The following is a 19,721-nucleotide window of genomic DNA, read 5'->3' as shown; positions in this document are numbered from 1 at the left end:
TTGCGATTACAAATTCATGTTAATAGTCATGAGCTGCTTTCATTTATTTTTGCTTTTCATGCCCATTTTATTTTTCAGGTGAACTAACAGGTCAATAACTTACATAGAAGTTTTGCTGTGGTACTCTCAGCAGATCTTCCTTCTGGGAGCAGTTAAAACCAATGGCACTTCATTGAAATTTTGCCTTCTGTTGTTTCTAAACACTTTTTTTAAGTTTTCCCAGTCTTGAAGATTGTTTAATTGCAAGTTTGTTTGCTGACAAGACAGAAGTCACTTTTTTTGTAGCCACACCTGTAGCTCTGTACAACTGGCTACTGCAGAAGAAGCAAATGTATAAAAGGAAAAAATCCATTGGCTATGGAATGTATGTTGAATTGACAAAATATTCTTAGTCCAGTGAGCTCCATCTTAAAGATTGAGCTTCAGCTTTTAAAAATCACAGGCTGTGCTTAACATTGCAGTGTAGTAAAAAAGTCACAGAAGCAGCTTTGTACCAAGAACCCACATCAGTTGTGGAGTTCTCCTTTGCCTAGTCTAACCTCCTTCCCAATAGCTACCGTGTATTGCCCAAGCTCTGGTACTTTACAGTGCTCAGCCCAGCTTATCCTGAACTAGATCAGTAATTTCTACCTTGGGTAGCAAGAATTTTGGAAACCTGCTACAAAAACATCCAAATCATTGGTGTTATGTTCTTACATAAATTGGTATGAGAGACTTTTTCAGTTTGCAAGGAAAAAAAGCCTTGCCAATTTGAGAAATCTCAAATGGACCTAAAGAGAACCCATGTGTCTCGGGGAGGTACATCCATACTGACCACATGGCCTGTGGGCTGAGCTGTGGGAAACTTCTGATGTCTGGTTCAAAGCAAGCCTCTTCCATCTGGTTTTGCTCCAGGTGACTGGTTGACATTTGTTCTAAAAACAAAACTGCACTGGAAATTCAGCTTGGGGGCTTTGAGAGAGGACAGTAAGAACAAAGCATGTCTTCCTAAGGGCTGTTGGTTGGTACCGTGAGGGACTACCTTCTGTAGCCGTGTCCACATAGCTTACAGGTGATCCAAACCAGAGAGGATCTCCTAAGTCATTGCTGTAGGAACATGGCAGTCTGAGGACCTTCTGACAGATCTTTTTCTGAATATCGATGTTCCTCAGATAGTATAAGGATTTTGGTTTCCATTAGTGTTATCTCTAGGAGGAGATAACCATGGCAACCACTGCTGCTTTGCCGTTCTTTGCAAAATAAGTCTATGACATGAGAAGAAAGATTTGGAAGGCTTTTGTACTACCTTCCAAATTATTTCCTACATTCAAGTAAAAAAATAATCTCAGGGAGATTCAGTAAACATTTTTCCCTCCCTCCATCAAGGCCATTTGGAAAATGGAGAAAGGAATTGTATTAGGAACATTTGAAAGTTGAAGGGGGAACGGATGTAGTAGTCAGAGATAACTCTGTTCTGTTGCATTTCATATATTGTGAAAATCTGTCTAGTAGTGGGTTTCCAGATGATATAAAGAGCCTTAAAGGAAACACCACTGAGATCAGATGGAGTTTTTTTCTATTAGAGCAATGAACCTACCAGCCTTATTCTAGCACTTAGCCCTCATCCCATTGCATCAGTTTCACCATGTCTTCAGCCTGTTTTTCAGTATGGTACCTGTAGCACAGTTTGCTTTCCTAAATTAAAATGCCAGTTAAACGCGCCTGTTCGTATAAGTAATGTTAACAGTAGACTTTTGTTTCATGGGACTGTTTTTAAACTTATTTTAGATGTGCCTTGCTTCAGAAGGAGTAAAAGTGAAAGAACCTGGGAAAACAAAAGTGGAAGCACTGGAAGATGAGGAAGGGGAAGTTTCAGAGGACATGGAAGTAGAACTGGAGAAAACAACAGTAAAAGACTCCAGTAATAGAAAAGTAGAACAATCAGAGACAGAAAAAATGCAAAACCCAGATGAAACAAAAGCTGAGGAATCAGAAACTGCAAAATGCAGAGAATTTACTAGTCTTGCATTGGAAAACAGTCCTTTTGAGAGGAAGGATAACACAAAGGATCACGTGTGCCGTTCTCCAGAGCTTTTCATGAGTGACATGACTATCCTTGGGCTAAAGCCAGAAAAGATAAAGAAGAAAAAGAAAAAAAATAAGTTGGACCGGCACACAAATGAAAAATCCACCCCCAAAAAATCTTGTAAAAAGAGGCAGTCCTCCGAGTCGGACATTGAAAGTGTAATGTACACAATTGAAGCCGTGGCCAAGGGGGACTGGGGTGCTGAGAGACTCGCGGATACTCCCCGCAAAAAAAACCGCCCTGTCTCAAATGTGAAGGGAAGCATGTTGGATACAAAATCACCAAAGAAAAAAGTGAAATCGAAAGAAAAGAAAACATCAAAGGAGAAACCAGTGGAGACCACCAAAGAATCCAAGCTTCCCGATTTCCTAAGTATTGAAGCCAGCAAGGAAGTACCGTGTGAGGCTTCTGATAACATTAAAGTGGAACCACTGACCCCAACAGAGGAGGTGGTACCCCAGAGCTTACCAGAACAGGTCAAAACTGAGGACAGTGACTGTGTTAAAAAGATAGAAACCTGTGGCTCCAGGAAATCAGAGAGATCTTGCAAAGGTGCTCTTTATAAAACTCTGGTGTCAGAGGGCATGCTCACATCTCTGCGCGCTAATGTGGACAGAGGTGGGTGGCTTTGAGTGTTTTGTTTACAGCATGAACTGCAAAAGCCTGCCTGGAGTGGGAGGAAAAGCAAAAATCCATGTTTAAGCTGGAGTTTGAGCAGTGTGCAGTGGGAATATTGTGTCTGGCCACCTGAGATGCTAAGGACAGGTGCAGTGGCTGGGCTCCCTGTTCCACAGCAGGTCTTTTCAAGTCTTGCAATCTGTGTTCCTGCTTACCTCACAAACTCCTGGCTGCTCTATTTTTATCTTTCATGATCTGAGTTTTGACTTCTTCACTGAAGTCTTTGTTGTTTAATTTGTCAGCCTGATGGTAGATGTGTGCAGGACCTGTGATGTGTGTAACCCCAAACAATTACCTTGTTTCTATATAAACAACTCTTGTGGTTGTGAGCATAGTTCTCAATCCTGCAAGAAGCAAATGGGTTCTGGTTTTGCTATGGTTGTTAGTTTTACTGTAGGCAGTAAGTGAGAACCCTTTATCTTGTGGATGGACAAATTTGAGATAATATCTGTAAGCTTTCAGTGAAATGTCTGGAAGTTTATTTTTCCAACGGGTAGATTTATGTGTGTAATTAGAATAGTCAGAAAAGAAAAAAGATGTTTGTAATGTAGGGAAGCTTATTACTATATATCTCTTCATCTCTTTCTGCTTTATACCTTAAGAGATCCTGACTTTTGAGATACTCCAGGAAAAGACAGGACAGGGCAGGCAGAATAGTTGTCAATATCATCATTGCCCAGTTTAAAAGGAAAAATGTTTTGTAACTGCCTTAAAGAAGGTCAGGCTTCATAAGTTGCTGTATTGACTGGGTACACAAGTTTCTTCTGAGTCTTTTTTTTTGAACATTTTTCTAAAGATGAGAAACAATTTTCTGCTTTCATCACAGGAAAAAGAAGCTCAGGAAAAGGTAACTCCTCAGATCATGAAGGATGCTGGAATGAAGAAATCTGGGCCTTTTCCCCAAGTGGGACAAGTGGGAACAAGAAACTGAAAAAGACTAAGCCAAAGGAAGAGTTTGTTTTTGGGTAAGTTGTGGCTTTACACTTTTAGATGTTTCAGTTAGGTCAGCCTAATAATTTAAGACTGAGCAGCTAAGTGACCTGCATCTAACACACAAATAATCACAATTCCAGAAATGAAAAACCCTGTGGAACTGAGTCATGCTCTAAATACCTGTCATTTATGTAGAAAATAATTCCTTTGAGATCTTTCCAGGTTTACACCATTCTAAGTGAATTTGAATGGTGTTATTTGCTCAGTTCTAAACAAACCACACAGTATTTACCTGCTCAAAAAGTAGTGAAGAGGGTTACTTACATTTTCAGAGTACTTTGCAAGCGCTATTTAAAGTTCTGTGTAGGTGTTCAATCATCATAAACCAGATTAGACTAGAAAGAAGAGATCTCTTTCCCATTTGGAGAGATTGCTTACAGAGGAATAGTAAACAGGTTCTTGTATTGGCAAATAATTATGATAAATATGTCATTTTTCTATTATAGAGAAAAGATATTTAAACTATTTATGTCTACCATGATGAAATTAAATATATCTTAAAAACAATTAATGAGTATAGATGCATTAAAATCTAGCAAGACTGCACAAAATTACTTTTCTAGTATACAAGTAATGGTTTTTGTATTACAGATTTATTTAGCTGCAGGCGTAGTAGTTAAATCTGGGTTGCCATTCATGCTTGCAAATTCTTGCAGATAGGAAAATGTATTTAAAAGGGGGAGTTGTTCCATATTTCATGCTTAAAATTATAATATGTTTGGTTTTGCAGGTTTGCAGTACCCTTTTCACAACCTAGTTTATGTGACATTAATTGCAGCTCACATTCAGCAAAGATATTAAATCAGTGGGAGTCCCCTAATCTTGTTTATTGTAATAGTCAAGAAAAACTAGTTAATAAAAAATTAAGCACTTTGTATTTTTAGAGCTTTGTATAAGTTTTGGAAATATTTTAAGTTGAAAGTTTGAAAACTTTCCCACATAATGGTGGGAAACTCATCACATCCTGTAGCATTAAAAAAAAGTAGTTGTAAATTATTTATTCAAAGAGTATCTAGGAAACTTGTCTAAATCATTCATTCAACGCTACCCTCATTAGCTGGCTGGATGAGAAAATACATATTTTCCAATCTCTCATCTTTATTCAGTTGCATCATTAATGAGTATTATTTAGTGAACTCTGTAAAGGCAGAATTAAGAATTTGTGAAGTGGTAAGTGCTGGAGAAGGTATCCGGTGTCCCTTTTCATTGCATTACCTATCTTCTGGCTACTTGAAGAGCTGGTTTTACCTCTGCCTGCTCCACTTAACTCCCTCTGCTCCCTTCAGCATCACATTTCAGCCTCATTTTGTACATTTGTGTCCTCACCCCTTCAGAATGACATCATTTTCATCATTTTCCCTGTGTCGTACCTTCCCCATCAGTAGATTCCCACATTTCATTCCATGGTCTGGGTCAGATGTGCTTTCCCACTCCCTTGCCAAGCAGGGCTCTCCCTGCTTGTATCTCCTGGCAGGACTAGGCTGTGCAGCATGAACACCTCAGCTCAGCTACACATGTCTAACCAGGCTTCTGAGAGGGTCTTAAAATTCATGACAGTGTGGACTATTTTTTATTTCTTTAAATAATTAATCACTGACATAGAGATAGCAGCACTCCCCATTGCCTGCCTGCATGTCACACAAGTTATAAATTACTAGCCAGGATGGCAGCTCATCCACTGTCAAATGAGGTTTGGCCTTCCCAATTAGAGCAGCAGCCCCTCACATGCGCTCGGGGCAGGAGCTGAGGCAGGTGGGAACAGACAGTGGGAGAGGAGCTGAGTCAGAGCAGAAAATCACATGGTTTTGTGGTTGTCAGGGAACATCCATGTGGAAGAGAAAAAGGTAACTACCAAGTACTACTGATGTAAGAGACCTTTGTGATTTAAAACCAAAATAAAACACGTGTACACAAACAAACTAATCCCACCATGCACCTGGTCTGCAAAGAGCCAAGGCTGTATTTTAAAATGGAAAATCACTTCCTGAGAAAAGTAATAATTACAGAGAAAAAAATGAGGTATCTTTCTGTGTAACAAAGCTTTCAGAATGCAATTTGTTTGAAGTGCTGCTTCAGAAAGCATAGAGAAGTACCATGTTTCTTGTGATATTTCTAAGTGTGTAAAGGGCCATCCTTCCAACAGTCATGCCAACTTCTGTCAAGTTGAGGTTTTTCATAGCCAGGAGAATTAAAAACAAGTGGAAGATGTCATTGTTCCTCTATCATTGACAGTGCTATTTATAACCTGCCTAGCTGTGTGCTTGCCTTTTACTAAAACACAATTTCTACTTCTGCCTGGCTGCAGAAATTTGCAGGAACAGAGAGCTTATGCAAGCCAATGTATTCATTACAGCTGGAAATGCTGTGCCATCCTCTTTTGAGTGCTTTGTTTTCTTCTGGCTATTAGGAGCAATCATACCTTGTCTGTGGATTTCTTGAGTTGTAGTTAGTCTGCTGACTGTCATTCAGGTTAGGCTGCAGTAGGAGGTGCATTGGCTTTCATGAAAGCATAAGCTAGTAGCATTTTTCATCTCACAGCAAATAAAATACGAGGGGAGAAAATCTAATCACCCAGAACAAATACAAAGCTAATTCCCACGCCAACAATTCATGTTTCAGAATATCCACAGAAAATTGGTTTGTTTGACATTCTTCTTCTGGTTTGAAATGCAATTTTAATTCTGGTGTAAGAACTTTTATGTGAAGTTATTTTATTGGTTTATTTATTGGTTTTACTATCTTTGTTCATTCTCCTCACAGAGCAGACAAATCTCTTGTATGACTCTGTGCAGCAAACATGTCAGAGCTAAATGTCACCAGTATGACATTGATTTTTTTTTTTCTAATTTTAACATATGCTACTAAGGTAATCAATTTGCACTGTTACAAATGCAGAAGCAGAAATGTACATTCTCATTCCAGAGTTGGATTAATATATACTGGTTTGGTGTGTACAGTGTGTGCACTTACCTGATCTTCCCCTCTCTCTGTGTAGAAGGGTGTGTGTATATACACAGACATGCTCTTAAACAATATACTTTTTTCTCCAGAAAGAGTTACATTTAATTTGAACGGTTTTGTTTCCCATTTAGCTTAGCAAAATTGGAAGAAGAATTTGCAAAGAAATTCAACAGCCTCCCTCAATACAGTCCTATTACCTTTGACAGGAAAAATTCAGCTGTTTCGAGGAAAAAGCGAAAGATTGGAAGCGGCTCATGTGAACTACCAAAATCCAACAAAGGTAAGTTGCCAAGTGCAGGAAGTTCTTAAACAATGGCAGTGCTGTAACAAGCTCAGGAATTTATACATTCTTACTTTACTGTTACCTGTGGAAAGTCTGAAGTCAAAGAATTACCTAGCACTGCAGTTAGTTGGTTCTCATCCGGTTTAGTTTTCGGGCTGATGGTTTTCACTCTTGATTCCTGGTTTTCATGATAAGTAGAACTGGATAGAGTTTGTACACAAAATACCTTTTTCATAGCAAGAAAGGTTTTCAAAAACATGAGTATTAGTGAGGTAAATTAATTTGACAAGTTTTCCCAGGAGAAAATGGGGAAAAAAGGGCATATGATCAAAGGTTACATTTTCTAAGTTTAGTTTTAATTTCACTGTAATTTTAGCATCTGTAAATTAAAATATAAGGTACCAGAGATGTCTGAATGAAACATCTGGAATTTTTCTTCTGTCAAGATTATAGTTCTGTCATAATTTTTGAGCAAAAATGCCCTGATATGATTAAAAAAAACTTAGAGGGCATGAAAACCAATTCTATACCCAGCTCCATTGCTGAGACTCATGGAGGGAGAAACTCATGACACACTTGGCTATTTTTTTATACAGGAAACCTGTGACACAGAGGTGTCAGAGAAGTGACAGTGTAGTAGGGTAAACTATTTTTATGCTGTGGCAGAAATACTGATACAAATATACAGTATAGAAGCATCACAAAATGAAGGAATTATATACCAGTAATTCCACAAGACATAAGGCTGCTCAAAAGGATTCTCATCAGGCACAGTTTGCAATGTGAAGTTGATTTTCTTTTCTGCAACAATGGTAGTTCTACTGAGTGACAGGTTTTAAGATCTAATATGTCTGGTTTAGCCAGGTGACCCAGGATTAGATCTATGCCTTTTGAATGTTTCACAAATAATCACATTACAGTATGCAGGATTGAACAGCTGTTCTTTTCTAGTGCATGCCAGTTTTGGTATTGATTTTTGTAATTAGATGTGGAACAGCCACTTTGTAAAATTAGACTTGTGCTAATACCAAGATAGTTCTGACTTCAGCTGCCTTTAATTTTGTTTTATGGTATGTAGATGACAGAACTTCTTAAATGAGCATGAATGAATTGCTTTACAGCGTGATAACACACTGGTAATTAAGCAACATCTGTTGGGAAGAAAACCTCCTCAACTACAGTAATCTAGCAATTGAAGTTGTAGTAGCAGCTCACTGGATTTCTCACTACAGTATTTACCTGTTCAGGTGCTTGTATATTTAGAAATTCTGCAGGCCCTGTGTTGTTTGGGAATGGTGGGCTAGAATTCTGCCTCAAGCCAGGTAGCCCAGCACTGCATTCTACTTTTGGGTAGGCTCATACAGGAGAGTTTAGTTTTTATTTTTGTTAGCATCACTTAAAGAACTTTGGAATATATTCGGCCTTGTCTCAAGGGAAGGTCAAAAACATAACTGTAGGCTGGTTACATGCCTGATATGAGTAGCTTTGGCACAGCCCTGCAGAGACAGTCATAGACCTTTTGCCTCTGGCTGACAGTAAGGGTTCTTTAAATTAAGCCAGCTGACTTTGCACTGAGCAGATGGTAAACAATCACATGAACTTTTCCACCAACTGAGCTGTGGGGTTGCAACAAGCAGCCCCAGGGCAGGAATATCGGATGGTAACTGCTCCTTCTGTAGTGAACATCTAACAACAGCCCCAAACTAAATCCAGAAGAGCTAGTGATACCTGCTCCTAATTCCTTTGAATGTTGAATTCACACACTTAAGCTGGGCAAGCTGACGGTTTTGTGGCAGTCATTCCAACTCCCTGAAGAGTTGGTTCAGTCAGCTCTCAAGAGGTAGTTGAAAAACTTTTCAGCAAACCATATTTCTTCTGGAAAGGAGGGATTGCTGAAAAGTAAATATTTGATGGCAGCAGGTCAATTTTAAGTGCGTTTTATTTTCTTAGGATGTGTAAAAGTAGGATGTGAGTTGTGTATTTGAAATTATCTGACCTAAAAGTGCATACAGGCACTACTGTCTTAGTAAGGTTTGTTCCAGTTGAGTCAAACATTTAAGCTGAATCCTCCATTTAATTTGTGATGTACTGACAGTCTATTAGGCCTCATGGTCTGTTGTCTGGTGAAGTATGATGAATATAAAGACTCTTAGAGAACCCTGATCTCCAAAAGTGTAGCACAAGCAGATCTGTAGCCTCTTACTAAGCTACTGCAAGTACTGCAGGAAATGAAACTGGCATATCATGCAAAATAATAGAGCTTGGTTTGGTGTGGGTATGGGTCTTTTAAATTGTCCTACTTTTTTACACCATTAGAGAATTAAACAAAAGTAGCATTTTTATTCAATGAGCATGAACCGTGAAGGGTCAATATAATCTTATGGGTGTGACTGTGGGGATGTGGGAGACCTCAACTTCGCACTGCTCTGCATTACTGTTTTGTGTGGAGCTGTTTCTGCTGTGTGTCTTTTCCTTGGGTGTGTCTCTGCCAGGTAATTGGGAGAGTTGTTCAGCACAAATAGTGTCTACAAGTGTTTGCCTCTGGGTGTTTCTAAATAACAGATAAAAATCAGTAGAGATATGTTTAAGTAAACACTCCTTGAAATTGTGGGCTGCTGTTTTTGAAGGAGTGTGTGCAGGATCATAAACTATCTAATCATTTTCACTCAGCATAGATAACTACTTAATTTTTGAAGTCTACAGTGTCTACTGAACATTTAAAATTTAGAAAATATGTTGGAGTGCTGCACTCCAAACCTTCCTCAGGATGCTGGGTGAATAAAAACAAAGAGAGAAGTGTTCTTGTTTGTTGGGTTTGGGGTGTTTCTCTGCACTCCACCCCCAACTGTAACTGTATGCTTTAATAAGTTTTATTTTGTGCTGGATTGATTCTCTGTCAAATGTCATTTGCCTATACCTAAAACAGGCTTGATTTGCAACCTAACCACACAGCCAGATTTGTCAGGATGTTTTCCTGCTCTGGAAAATCAGTAGGGCAGTGCCCACTGACTACTTCTGTTGTGCTTGTCATGTCCAGTCCACACTTCAGCCAGTTCTTTTACATAAAAACACTTGAAGAACCCTGTAACATGAAAGCTGTTTCACATCCACGTGTATAAAGGAAAATTTGAACCTTTTCTTAAATGAGAGGCACTTTTTTTCCTCAGAGTTTCCAAATTGTCTAAATTCTGCTCCCACTGAAATGATTGGGGGTCTTTCTGCACTGGGAGCAGGATTGAAAAAGCTTTGTCAAAGTCCACATCAAGTGTTCTGAATGGGGATATGCACATACAATAATAATGCCACAAAATGGCTGAAGAATACAGCTATACTGAATCTGTGCAGATGGCCTGCTCCGACATTTACTGGAGCTGTGACTGTCTACTTTTTTTTTTTCTTCTTTCCAATGGCATATGTGCCAAAACATCCCACCATGCAGAAATCAGCTGTCTGCAGTTAGTCACTAATCTGCTTGTATGCACAAGTGAGCAACAGGCAGAGTCATTATTTCTGCTTTGTACTTTGAAGAAATGCTCACTTATACACCAAGCACTGCACTAAAGCGTTCATTTTGGGAAGGCAAAGAGGGGAATGCACAGTGTGCTTTTATTTGGGGAATAGATTGTCTACTTTTTTTTTTTTCTTTTTTGTCTATGGCCTCTAGGACTAGAAATAAAACATCAGCTTAAAATGGATGCTTCTTTGTGGCATTCCACTTGGTCTTAGCTCTGGGGTTTTTTTGGCTCAGTACAAAGCATTCAGATGCTTGGAGATTTTGAGCTGTAATATTCCAAGGATCATGACCTAAAAATACAGTGCCTTCCTCTGAGAGATGCAAAAATGCACAAACTGGTTGTCTTGATTTTGTTAGGATCTAATTGAAACATGCTCTATTTGATCAGATCCTTTAAAACAATGAACTTTTTGAGAGAAAAGGGGGCCTATGCCCAGAAATGTGGAGGAAATGTAGTTATGGTTCATTTTCTTGCCTGCTTCTTCCCCAGACAGCTGCCGCTGGCCATAGCAAGTATTCCCAGGAGGAATCCCTACTGTCCTCAGTGAGCACTATGGACAAGCCAGGGATTAAATCCTGTGGCAATTTCTGAAGTGCGAGGGAGAGGAATAAATGTATAGAATATTTCCAACAGAGCAAGATTAGTAGATGGCTGTCTAACAATGTCAAGTAAATTAAAATGTTTTTTTCAGCTTTCTAAATATATATATATATATATATATATATATAGGGAGTTGTCCCTATATATATATATATATCTAAATATATATATATATATATATATATATATTTAGAGGGTCCGTTGCCAAACAGCAAGACTTTTAGGTTCATTTCTTCAGTCATGGATTTTCTCTGGATTGAATGTTCACAAGTGGCATTTGTTCAAAGTCTTGGAATACTTGCCTGTTGTCCCCATAAAACAGGTGTAGCCCAGCCAGGCATCCTGTCAGCTCCAGCGTGGTGGCTGTGCTTGCACTGGTAAGGCAAAGAGTGTGGATGAAGTTTCTTGTGGAGTTAGAAGTTACATTGTAAAGTCCACGTATGAACTGTTGACTTATTTAGCTATTAGCCTGTCTTCTCTTTCAATGCTTTTATGGCCAAAGGGTATTCTAATTGTCACTGGGCACTGTCTCGCAGGAGTTACAGCTAAAAGGGAAGGAAATTAAAGGTTTCCTTACTGAAGGGCAGATTTTCTTTGGCTCTACTGAAGTCTCTGGATTTTCCATATGGGAAAGTGATATTTTGCAGATACAGGCTGATGACAAAGGTGCCTTTGATGTGGGGAAAAAAGAGATGAAAGACACAGGTTTCCCCGTGTGCAATGCTTGTCATCTTCTGAGTTTTTCATCTCAGTTATTGTGCTTAGAGTTGCTGACACTGGCTGACTGTCTGTCGTAGTGATTGAAGTGGTTTGTATGGTGCAGGTTGAGTTGTAGAAATTGAGACATGGGGTGGTATGTAACATGTTGCTTCTTCCAAGCTAATCAGCTAAGTAAAGGATAATAATAATAACAAAAATGTCACAAGAATCATGTAGTTACGTACCTCTGTCTTCTTGTGGAACTGGTGGGAAGACTTGTTTCTGTTGATGTAGATGAAGCATCTAAGCTTGGTATCAAGAAAAGCTTAGTTCTTTCACTTAGGCTTTTGCTCAAGCTCTCCGAGATTTCTCATTCCTTGTTTTACATTTTTGTTGCAGTGACACTAGACTAGTCCTCTGTGATACTCAGGAAACTGTTGTAAAATTTGTAGAACAACGCTTCAGTAAGTTTGAGTGAATATGGCCTCTTCTACTGTACTTTGAGGTGTTTCCTATACAGGTTCTAGTAAAGCTGTTCAGATTCAAGCTGATGTTGCCTGAGATGATCTCTTCCTTGGACCTTGTTTGGTTTGTTGTTTGACTTCTAGATTTTTGGCAGTTTATTAATCTTTCTCCAAAATTTTGATTTCTTCCATGTTAAAAAAGAAGTAGCAGTGAGCCACAAAGCCAACATGGGCAAGATGCTAAAGCTTCTATGCCTGCCTCTGTCTGGATTATAGTTTTCTCTCAGTAATCTTCAGTATTGATCAGACAGCCTAGTGTCTGTGAATGGCTTTCACTTCATAAGACTAAATACTTCTGTGTGCTACACACTTTACTCTTTTTTTTCCTTGCATATGGAGTCTGAGATGGCAAACTGCAGATGTATAAATAGATTTACCCTGATTGCACATTCCTACATGGTTGCAGTTGTGTCCCAGTAAGGGACACAACTGGTTCCTTTTAAGGATGAGGAGTGGAAAAGGCGAGTATTTGTGGTGGGTAGAATCCTGTTACACGTGAGCTAGAGATGGGAAGGACACCTGCTAGTTAGGCTATGAATCATCTTGTCACATGCATAGCATCTCATTTCTGTTTGGGCTGGTCTGTTCTGAACTAGCCTGAAGACTTACTTGTCCATTGTCTCTTTGGAAATAAGATTTTGAAGTTGAGTTTCTGTAAACTCCCTAAAATGTGCTTTGCATTGTGGAGATTATGCATTTCTTATGCCTATGTTGCTGTTATATCACTGCTCCTCTAATGAGGCAAAGGCAAACTTCTTGATGACATCTGATAGTGGCATGTTTTGTGGTCCAATGTCACACAAGATGTCTTCCAACTGCTCCTAGTAAAGACTCTGCGGGCAAAGTAGGAATGATAACTGTGAGCTGGACATAACCTCACCTTCCTCCTATGGGAGCTTTAACTTGTGCACTTAGTATATCTCATTTCTGGTCACCAGAAAGGCAGTGGTAGCTCTTTCATCCTGTGGTGGGTTGGTCCTGACTGGTAAGTATGTTGCCACCCTGTTCCTCCCTCCAACAGTGGGATGTGGAAGATAATAGGAGGGGCAAAAACAAGGAAAAATACTTTGTGGGTGTAGTAGTTCTGCAAAACTACTACACTGGGTCAAGAAGAAGGCAGTTTCATAAGTTGGAGGGAGGAAACAAGTAATGCCAAAGCCAGCACTCACTACTAGCTGACTGATGTCCAGTCAGTTACCTGAGCAATGCACAACTTCAAAAAACACTTCCCCAGCACAGTTTTGTGCTGAGCATGATGTAAAATGCCTCTTGGCCCATGTGGGTCAGCTGTCCCAACTATGTCCCCTCCCAGCCTCTGGAACACCCTCAGCCTACTTGCTGGGGTGCCAGAATGAGAGAGATCTTGATGCTCTGTAAACACTGCTCAGCAGTAACTAAACCATGGGTGTGTTTCCAGCACTGTTAAGTTTACTCCCTGCCAGCCAAGCCCAGTATACCTGCAAAAGAGAGTATATCTTTAAGTAAGCAAGAAAACCATGTTTTGTTGTACAGCTAGGCTTTCCTAAGGGCTTCATTCCCCAAAATGCACTGTATGCACTTAAACATTGTGAGGTAGTGGATTGAACTACAGCTTGCTGAAAGCCTCCAGAGTCCCTTCAGGCAGAAGGTCAGGTTTTATGCTTCCCTGTCGTATGGCAACTTGTACTATAGGAAGGGGAGGTTGTACAGTACATAGTGTGACTGTTGTACTCTTTTTCAAGCTTCTAATTAAAAGTATGTATTATTAATGTTGTCTGTAGGTTCATTCCAGTCTCAGAAAAAGAACTTATTCCACAAAATTGTCAGCAAATTTAAGCACAGAAAGAAGCTTAATGTTCCGGACACAGGTACTGGTGCATTGCTTAATTAAGGTTTTCAGCTTCCTTCTTTCTCAATTCAGTCTTGGGGAAATGCTTCTAGACAGAGACACCTCAGCTCTCTAGTCTTTGATTGCTTTGGTTCCTTGTTTTCCCTGTCTGCTGTGATTCCATTGCCTTCTGGCTCCAGTTGATATTCCTTACTCCAGTATGATGCTGTTTTGTTTTCAGTTGGCATCTCCCTTTAATTACAGTTTCCCTGCTCCAGGTGCCATGTAGCAGAGCTGACAAAGCAAGGGCAGTTCTGCAGCTGGCCTCGAAAACTTTAATCTTCTACAGCTCACAGCTCTGTAGTCCTTAGGTTGCTCTTATCTGCATTCTTCTGTATCAGTGACCATATTATTTTGCCAGAGAATTTTTGCATGTCCCTATCTCTTATTCCTGTGATTTCTTGCTGTCTGGAACTTTGCAGACTGCAGCTGGTCAAGGTGTAAGAACCTGGTCAGGATGTAAGCACTTGTTTCTGCACCAGATCTCAGAAATACCAGCATCCAACCCTGCCTCTGTAGAAATCTTAAACCAGCTTTCTGTTTGCTTCATACTGAAAATGCCTTCTGCACTTTTTTAAGTTATGTTCTGGACCTTGTCTGCCCGCTATCCTCTGTTAGCTCTCTAGAGTCTTTTTCTTGTTACAGTATCATAATATCCTGCGCACTAGAAACTCAAAACAGGATTATAGTTTAGCCTGCTTCCCTGGGCCCTTTTTTTTTATCATCATGTTGCCCACACTATCAAGTTATGCCCAAGCTGTTCCCCTGTTCCACAGTGATGTTCTCTCCTGCATTGTTCCTGTAATCTAGAAAAACCTCTCTGGTTCTGCTTACTTAACTTCATTAATTTGTCTGGTTTCTTCCCTACCCATGTTCATCTCTAAGATAATAAAATGGTTGTTCCCATCTCTAGTTTCCCCAGCTACCTTTATGGTTAATAACTTTTCTTAAGACTTGGCCATGTAATTTCCTGTCCTTTCCTGGTGCTGTGTTTTCTGTCATCTGTTTTGCACATAAACTATTTTCCCACATAGGCTCTGCCTGCTCTTCTGCATTCCACGGTGCAAATCAAAATTACTTGCTCTGTCTTGTTGTATTTGTACAACGAATATGTTGTGGCAGTTGCTTATGAAAAGTAACTATCTTGCTTCTATGTCAGTGTAAAAAAGGCATCATACATTAGCATAATTTTTATTTGGCGTCATTCAGATTTTGTTCCTGAATTATTAATAGACCGTGTAGACAAATTATTAAGACAAATGGGTGTTTAAATTCTCCTGGGGGAAAAGAAACAGAAAGTATTTAATAGATGATAAAGAGTAAAAAATACAAATACCTTAAAATTTGCAGATAAAAATGTGGGTAAACAAAATATCAAACCCTGCATTTGTTTAAAAGAAGCCAGCCTGTTTTGATACGAAATGAAGTGTGCACTATGATCAAAGATTCAACCCTGGCAAGTGTCGAGTACCCTGGCCTTGTTCCAGCAGAGCACAGAGGCATGTCCTTGGAAGTTAAGCATGTGAATAATGTCATAGTGTCTAAACATTAAAGATGTGTCTCTGCATTTTCTGCGGCAGAGCCAGCTTGCTAAGTTCCTCCCAAGACTAAAGCAAAGACATGAACTTAGGATCCTTACACAGCCCACATATAATCATCAGAGGAAAGGCAGTGAATGTCTGTATATTGGTGGGGAACTGTATTTTCCCTTGAATTACAGAGGGGAGAAAATTTGGAGTCTTGCCTACTCTGAAGTGTACCGTTAGCTACTGAAACCGAAATCTTGATCAGCAAAGAGCAGTATGGGCATGGCCTCAGCACATGCTGGAGAGCCTCTCCCTCATCTGCCTACAGATCTTCATCCTCCATCCAGGAGTTCCTAGGCAACAAGCCCTAAACCGTGTGGCTGAGCTGTCTCATATTCTGCAGCATTCAAGATGGGAATCCCAGAATCTTCATTTCAGTTCAGATAATATTTATTTGAGCATTCCATGAATCAAACAATAAATTAAAATTTCTACTCCTTTTTGTGGTTAGTCTATACTTATGGTGAGTCACAAGTCTACCTAATGTGCGGTTTTGGTTTTTATAAAGTTGATTTTGCAGAAAGAAGGAGCTTGAATGTTTGTATAGCTGCAGAGGAGACACTTGGAAGGATTGCTGTCAGGAGAGGTCATATTGGCTTCATGTTTTTTCATCTTGAAATGTGTGTGTGCCTGTGTGCATCTGTTAGGAGTGAAGGAAAGTAAGTGCAGTAGAGGCAGATTTAATGTGATTGTGTCGTGTTGTCCGTGTGTCTCTGGTATGAAAATCTGCGTGAATTTTGACCCTGCTGTACACAGCAGCACCAGTGCACATCACCACGTTAAGAGTTTGCAGCTGTTCAAAGAGTTGGGTACAGCCCAGTTAAACCCCAGTGAAATGCTGCAGAGAGCACACAGTAACACGATTGAATATGCCAAGGAATACATCCCTTCCTTAGGAAGGCTGACAGAAGAAAAACTGGACCCATGCCTGTTTGGGAAAGTTAACACTCATCTGGGAGTTTTATTTTTCTGCCACACCAGAAGGGCTTTCCAATGGGAAGCAGTACTTAAAGTGATAAATCAGAGTGATTGCATATTTTCAGGTACACTTGGTGAGCTGTGCTGAGGTTCTTGTATGGTCTGTGCAGCAGCCAGCTGTAACACTGGCCTTGGCACAGGAAGGGGAGAAGAGAGGATGAGCACATGCGCTGGTGTGAGCACCAGCTCACACGTGGAGCAGCCCTGTTGCTGTGCCTGCTCCTACAGCAGCTCTCCCCCACACATCAGAGCCCTGTTTTGTGGCACTTTCAGCCCGGAGGGAACCAGTAGCTCTGTGCCTTTGGCAGCCATTCTGGTTGGAGGAGGGCTGGATCAGGACAGGCTCCTGCAGCAGAGCTTCCCGCCCAGGCGGCTGTCTCCTACAGCTGCTTTGACCATCTGCTGCTTTGTATCTCTGCTTGTTAGTCCCCAGTCCTTGCTGCATCTCTGTGTGCTGCCTGGCCCCAAAGCAGTATTGTAGCAGCGTCCTGTTGTCAGAAGAGCTGGAATTTCTGCCAGGTGAGTCTGTTTGGCATCACTTCCTTGGTGAAGTGGTTCCATGGACACTGATGACTTGAAGTGATGCTCTGTCTGGCTAGATTTTCACTGTTTATCTTCATAAAGACAATTAAATCATTACAGCCCACCTTTCTTCCTTGATACCAGCATGCTTAGACCCACAAAGCATTTGTTCTCCACCAAGTGTGGTTAGAGAGCTTCTGCAGCTGTCTTTCATAACAGGCATCACTAAAGAAATTCTTTAAAGTCTCTTTTGTTGGGGTTTAGTCTGAAAAGCTCATCTGAAAAGCTGTGGTATGGTGAGTCATTTCAATTGACTTTGTTTTTCTTGTTTACAAAGATAGGGGGGAAATAAGACTACGTGTCCTCTGCATGCCTGCAAAGTAGGATAAACTGTCCGTGCAGACCTTTAACAAACCTTAGCTGAGGAAACCATCTGACACAGACCTCTGGATATGTCTCTCTCAGAGTCATTTCTGACACTGTGGTGTAGGCATGCCTGAGGGCTCACACCTTCATGGTATATTCTCAACTCTGCTTGCAAAGATAGCCCAGTAGTTCTGCCCATGCCACTGTCATGGAGAGCTGAGCTTGCAACTGCCTGTTGGCAGGACTGCACAATAACTGCAGAATCTCATTTCGTGTCTAAACAATGTTCCCCTGAAAATTAGCTGAGTTCCTCTTGGGACAACTCTTGAATGCAGGACAGTGTGGAAGCAGAATGGATATCAAATGGATTAAAGAAAACTACAGGGAATTAAACCTGCCTAGCCCTATCCTTCCTGCAGAACAAAACCAGGTCCTGGTTTGGAACATCTGTATGGATATACCTTTGTCACTTGAAGCAGTGGGATGCTATTCTTCTTGAAGAAGGTGCAGGGGTACGTAAGTTTAGATGTGGAGTTATTGAAGCATGGACTCCTTTCTCCTCTAGAGATCAGCACAAAGGGTCTTGCAAGTCAAGCCTTAGTGTGATTTCCAAGTCAAGTTTTATGTCTACTTGAATAATACTCTGTAAAGAAGTCAGTGAAATGATGTCTAAACCCAGTGTTCACTAAGACTGCTAAAGAAGAGAAAAAGATGCTCCTCCCTTCAACATCCACCCTGCGCCCACATGCACAAAATACTCATTGTAAACCTTCAATGCTTCCTTCTTCAAGACTGTATGGCAGCAATGTTATGTTGAAGTGATAAAGAGCCTCTTTTAGAGCTAGAGGAGAAAAGTACCTGACTTTCAAGTCTTATTTCAAGGATTAAAATAAAAACTTGGGAAAAGGAATATAAAACAATATAAAAACATGGAGAGGGAATATACTTACTGCATCTGAGTTTTACAGCCACCTTCTGCTGTTTCTTAGTCAAATGTGCCAACATCATATACTCCTTGTGTCTTCCACTATTGCCTATTTTACCTTTCAAGGGGTTTTTTTTCTCTTTATTTTTTGACACATACAATATGAGAAAGAAAAATATAAAAGGGAACCCTCAACTGTAGTGATCAATCAAATTAATTTCTAGTGACCTGACATACAACACATCTAATTAAACGCATACCAAATCAAGTCTCTTTTAATTGTATGTTGTTCATTGTTTGAAATCATGTCTTAATTTTTTTATTAAATGTAAAAAAAAAAAAAGTGAGTTGTAGTACTAAGATTAAAAGCATTATAAACTCAATCAAGCTACAAGTAGACAGCAGTGTCAAAGTGCTAATTAGAGCAATCAGAATTAACAGATAGTGTTGGACTACAACCAGACCATTGCATTAAAACATAATCAATGCTTATGAATTCCCAAATAAGAAATCTGGAGAGAAAGCTGTCTATTTAATTATACATTCCAATTAAGATCCTGGTGTTCATGCACAAAGCTTATCTGAATATCTCACTGTTGGCCCAGTTGAGTTACTTGAAAGTCACATTTGTAGACATTGTTGATTTTACTTAATTGGATTGTTACAGGGTGGATCTTTTCCTGTGCTTTCTCTTGAGCACTCTTTACAAAAAAAATCAGTTTTACGGCAAAGCTGTGCTCTGGAGAGGTTGGCAGCTAGAGCTAAGCACTTCAAAATACTAATTAAAGCTGTGTGCTTTTTTCCCAAATAAAGAACATGCACAAGTTCAAAAATGTTTTACAAGAGAATGTAGGTGAATTAAAATCATAAACAAATTAAAGTTTGGAATGTTTCAAATGTTTGTGCATGTATGTACTAGATCTGATTATATTTTTACAATAAAACATTAAAGGTCCTTCCCATTCAAACAGAAGAGCAAAGGGCAACTGCTAACAAGATTAAATGTGTTGCACCTATTCTCTTCATCTAGTCCACATCCTCACACAACGAACTGTTTAAAAAGCCAGCAAAATATAAAGGTGTTATTAGCTGTATCTTTGAATATATAAAGTTCATTAAATCTACAAAACTAACAATAAACAGAAATACACGCTAACGG

The 19,721-nt window shown here is 39.8% G+C and overlaps 1 protein-coding gene across 17 annotated transcripts in view; it reads left to right on the top strand.

The window, feature by feature from the left end:
- The window catches only part of BBX (BBX high mobility group box domain containing), a 138,624-nt gene that overhangs the window by 107,611 nt on the left and 11,292 nt on the right, over positions 1 to 19,721 (top strand). For 12 of the 17 annotated variants that reach the window (XM_064410606.1, XM_064410616.1, XM_064410614.1 and 9 more), the window contains 4 exons: positions 1,768 to 2,683; positions 3,570 to 3,708; positions 6,829 to 6,977; positions 14,079 to 14,165. In XM_064410606.1, coding sequence (XP_064266676.1) covers positions 1,768 to 2,683; positions 3,570 to 3,708; positions 6,829 to 6,977; positions 14,079 to 14,165 — 1,291 coding nt within the window. Of the gene's footprint in view, positions 1 to 1,767; positions 2,684 to 3,569; positions 3,709 to 6,828; positions 6,978 to 14,078; positions 14,166 to 15,905; positions 15,974 to 16,039; positions 16,084 to 19,721 lie in introns of those variants that run through there. The other 5 variants (XM_064410615.1, XM_064410613.1, XM_064410600.1 and 2 more) reach the window with 5 other exon arrangements.

This window comes from Passer domesticus, chromosome 2, assembly GCF_036417665.1.
Source record: "Passer domesticus isolate bPasDom1 chromosome 2, bPasDom1.hap1, whole genome shotgun sequence".
Classification (NCBI taxonomy): Eukaryota; Metazoa; Chordata; class Aves; order Passeriformes; family Passeridae; genus Passer; species Passer domesticus.
This window is presented reverse-complemented; position numbering and strand designations above follow the sequence as displayed.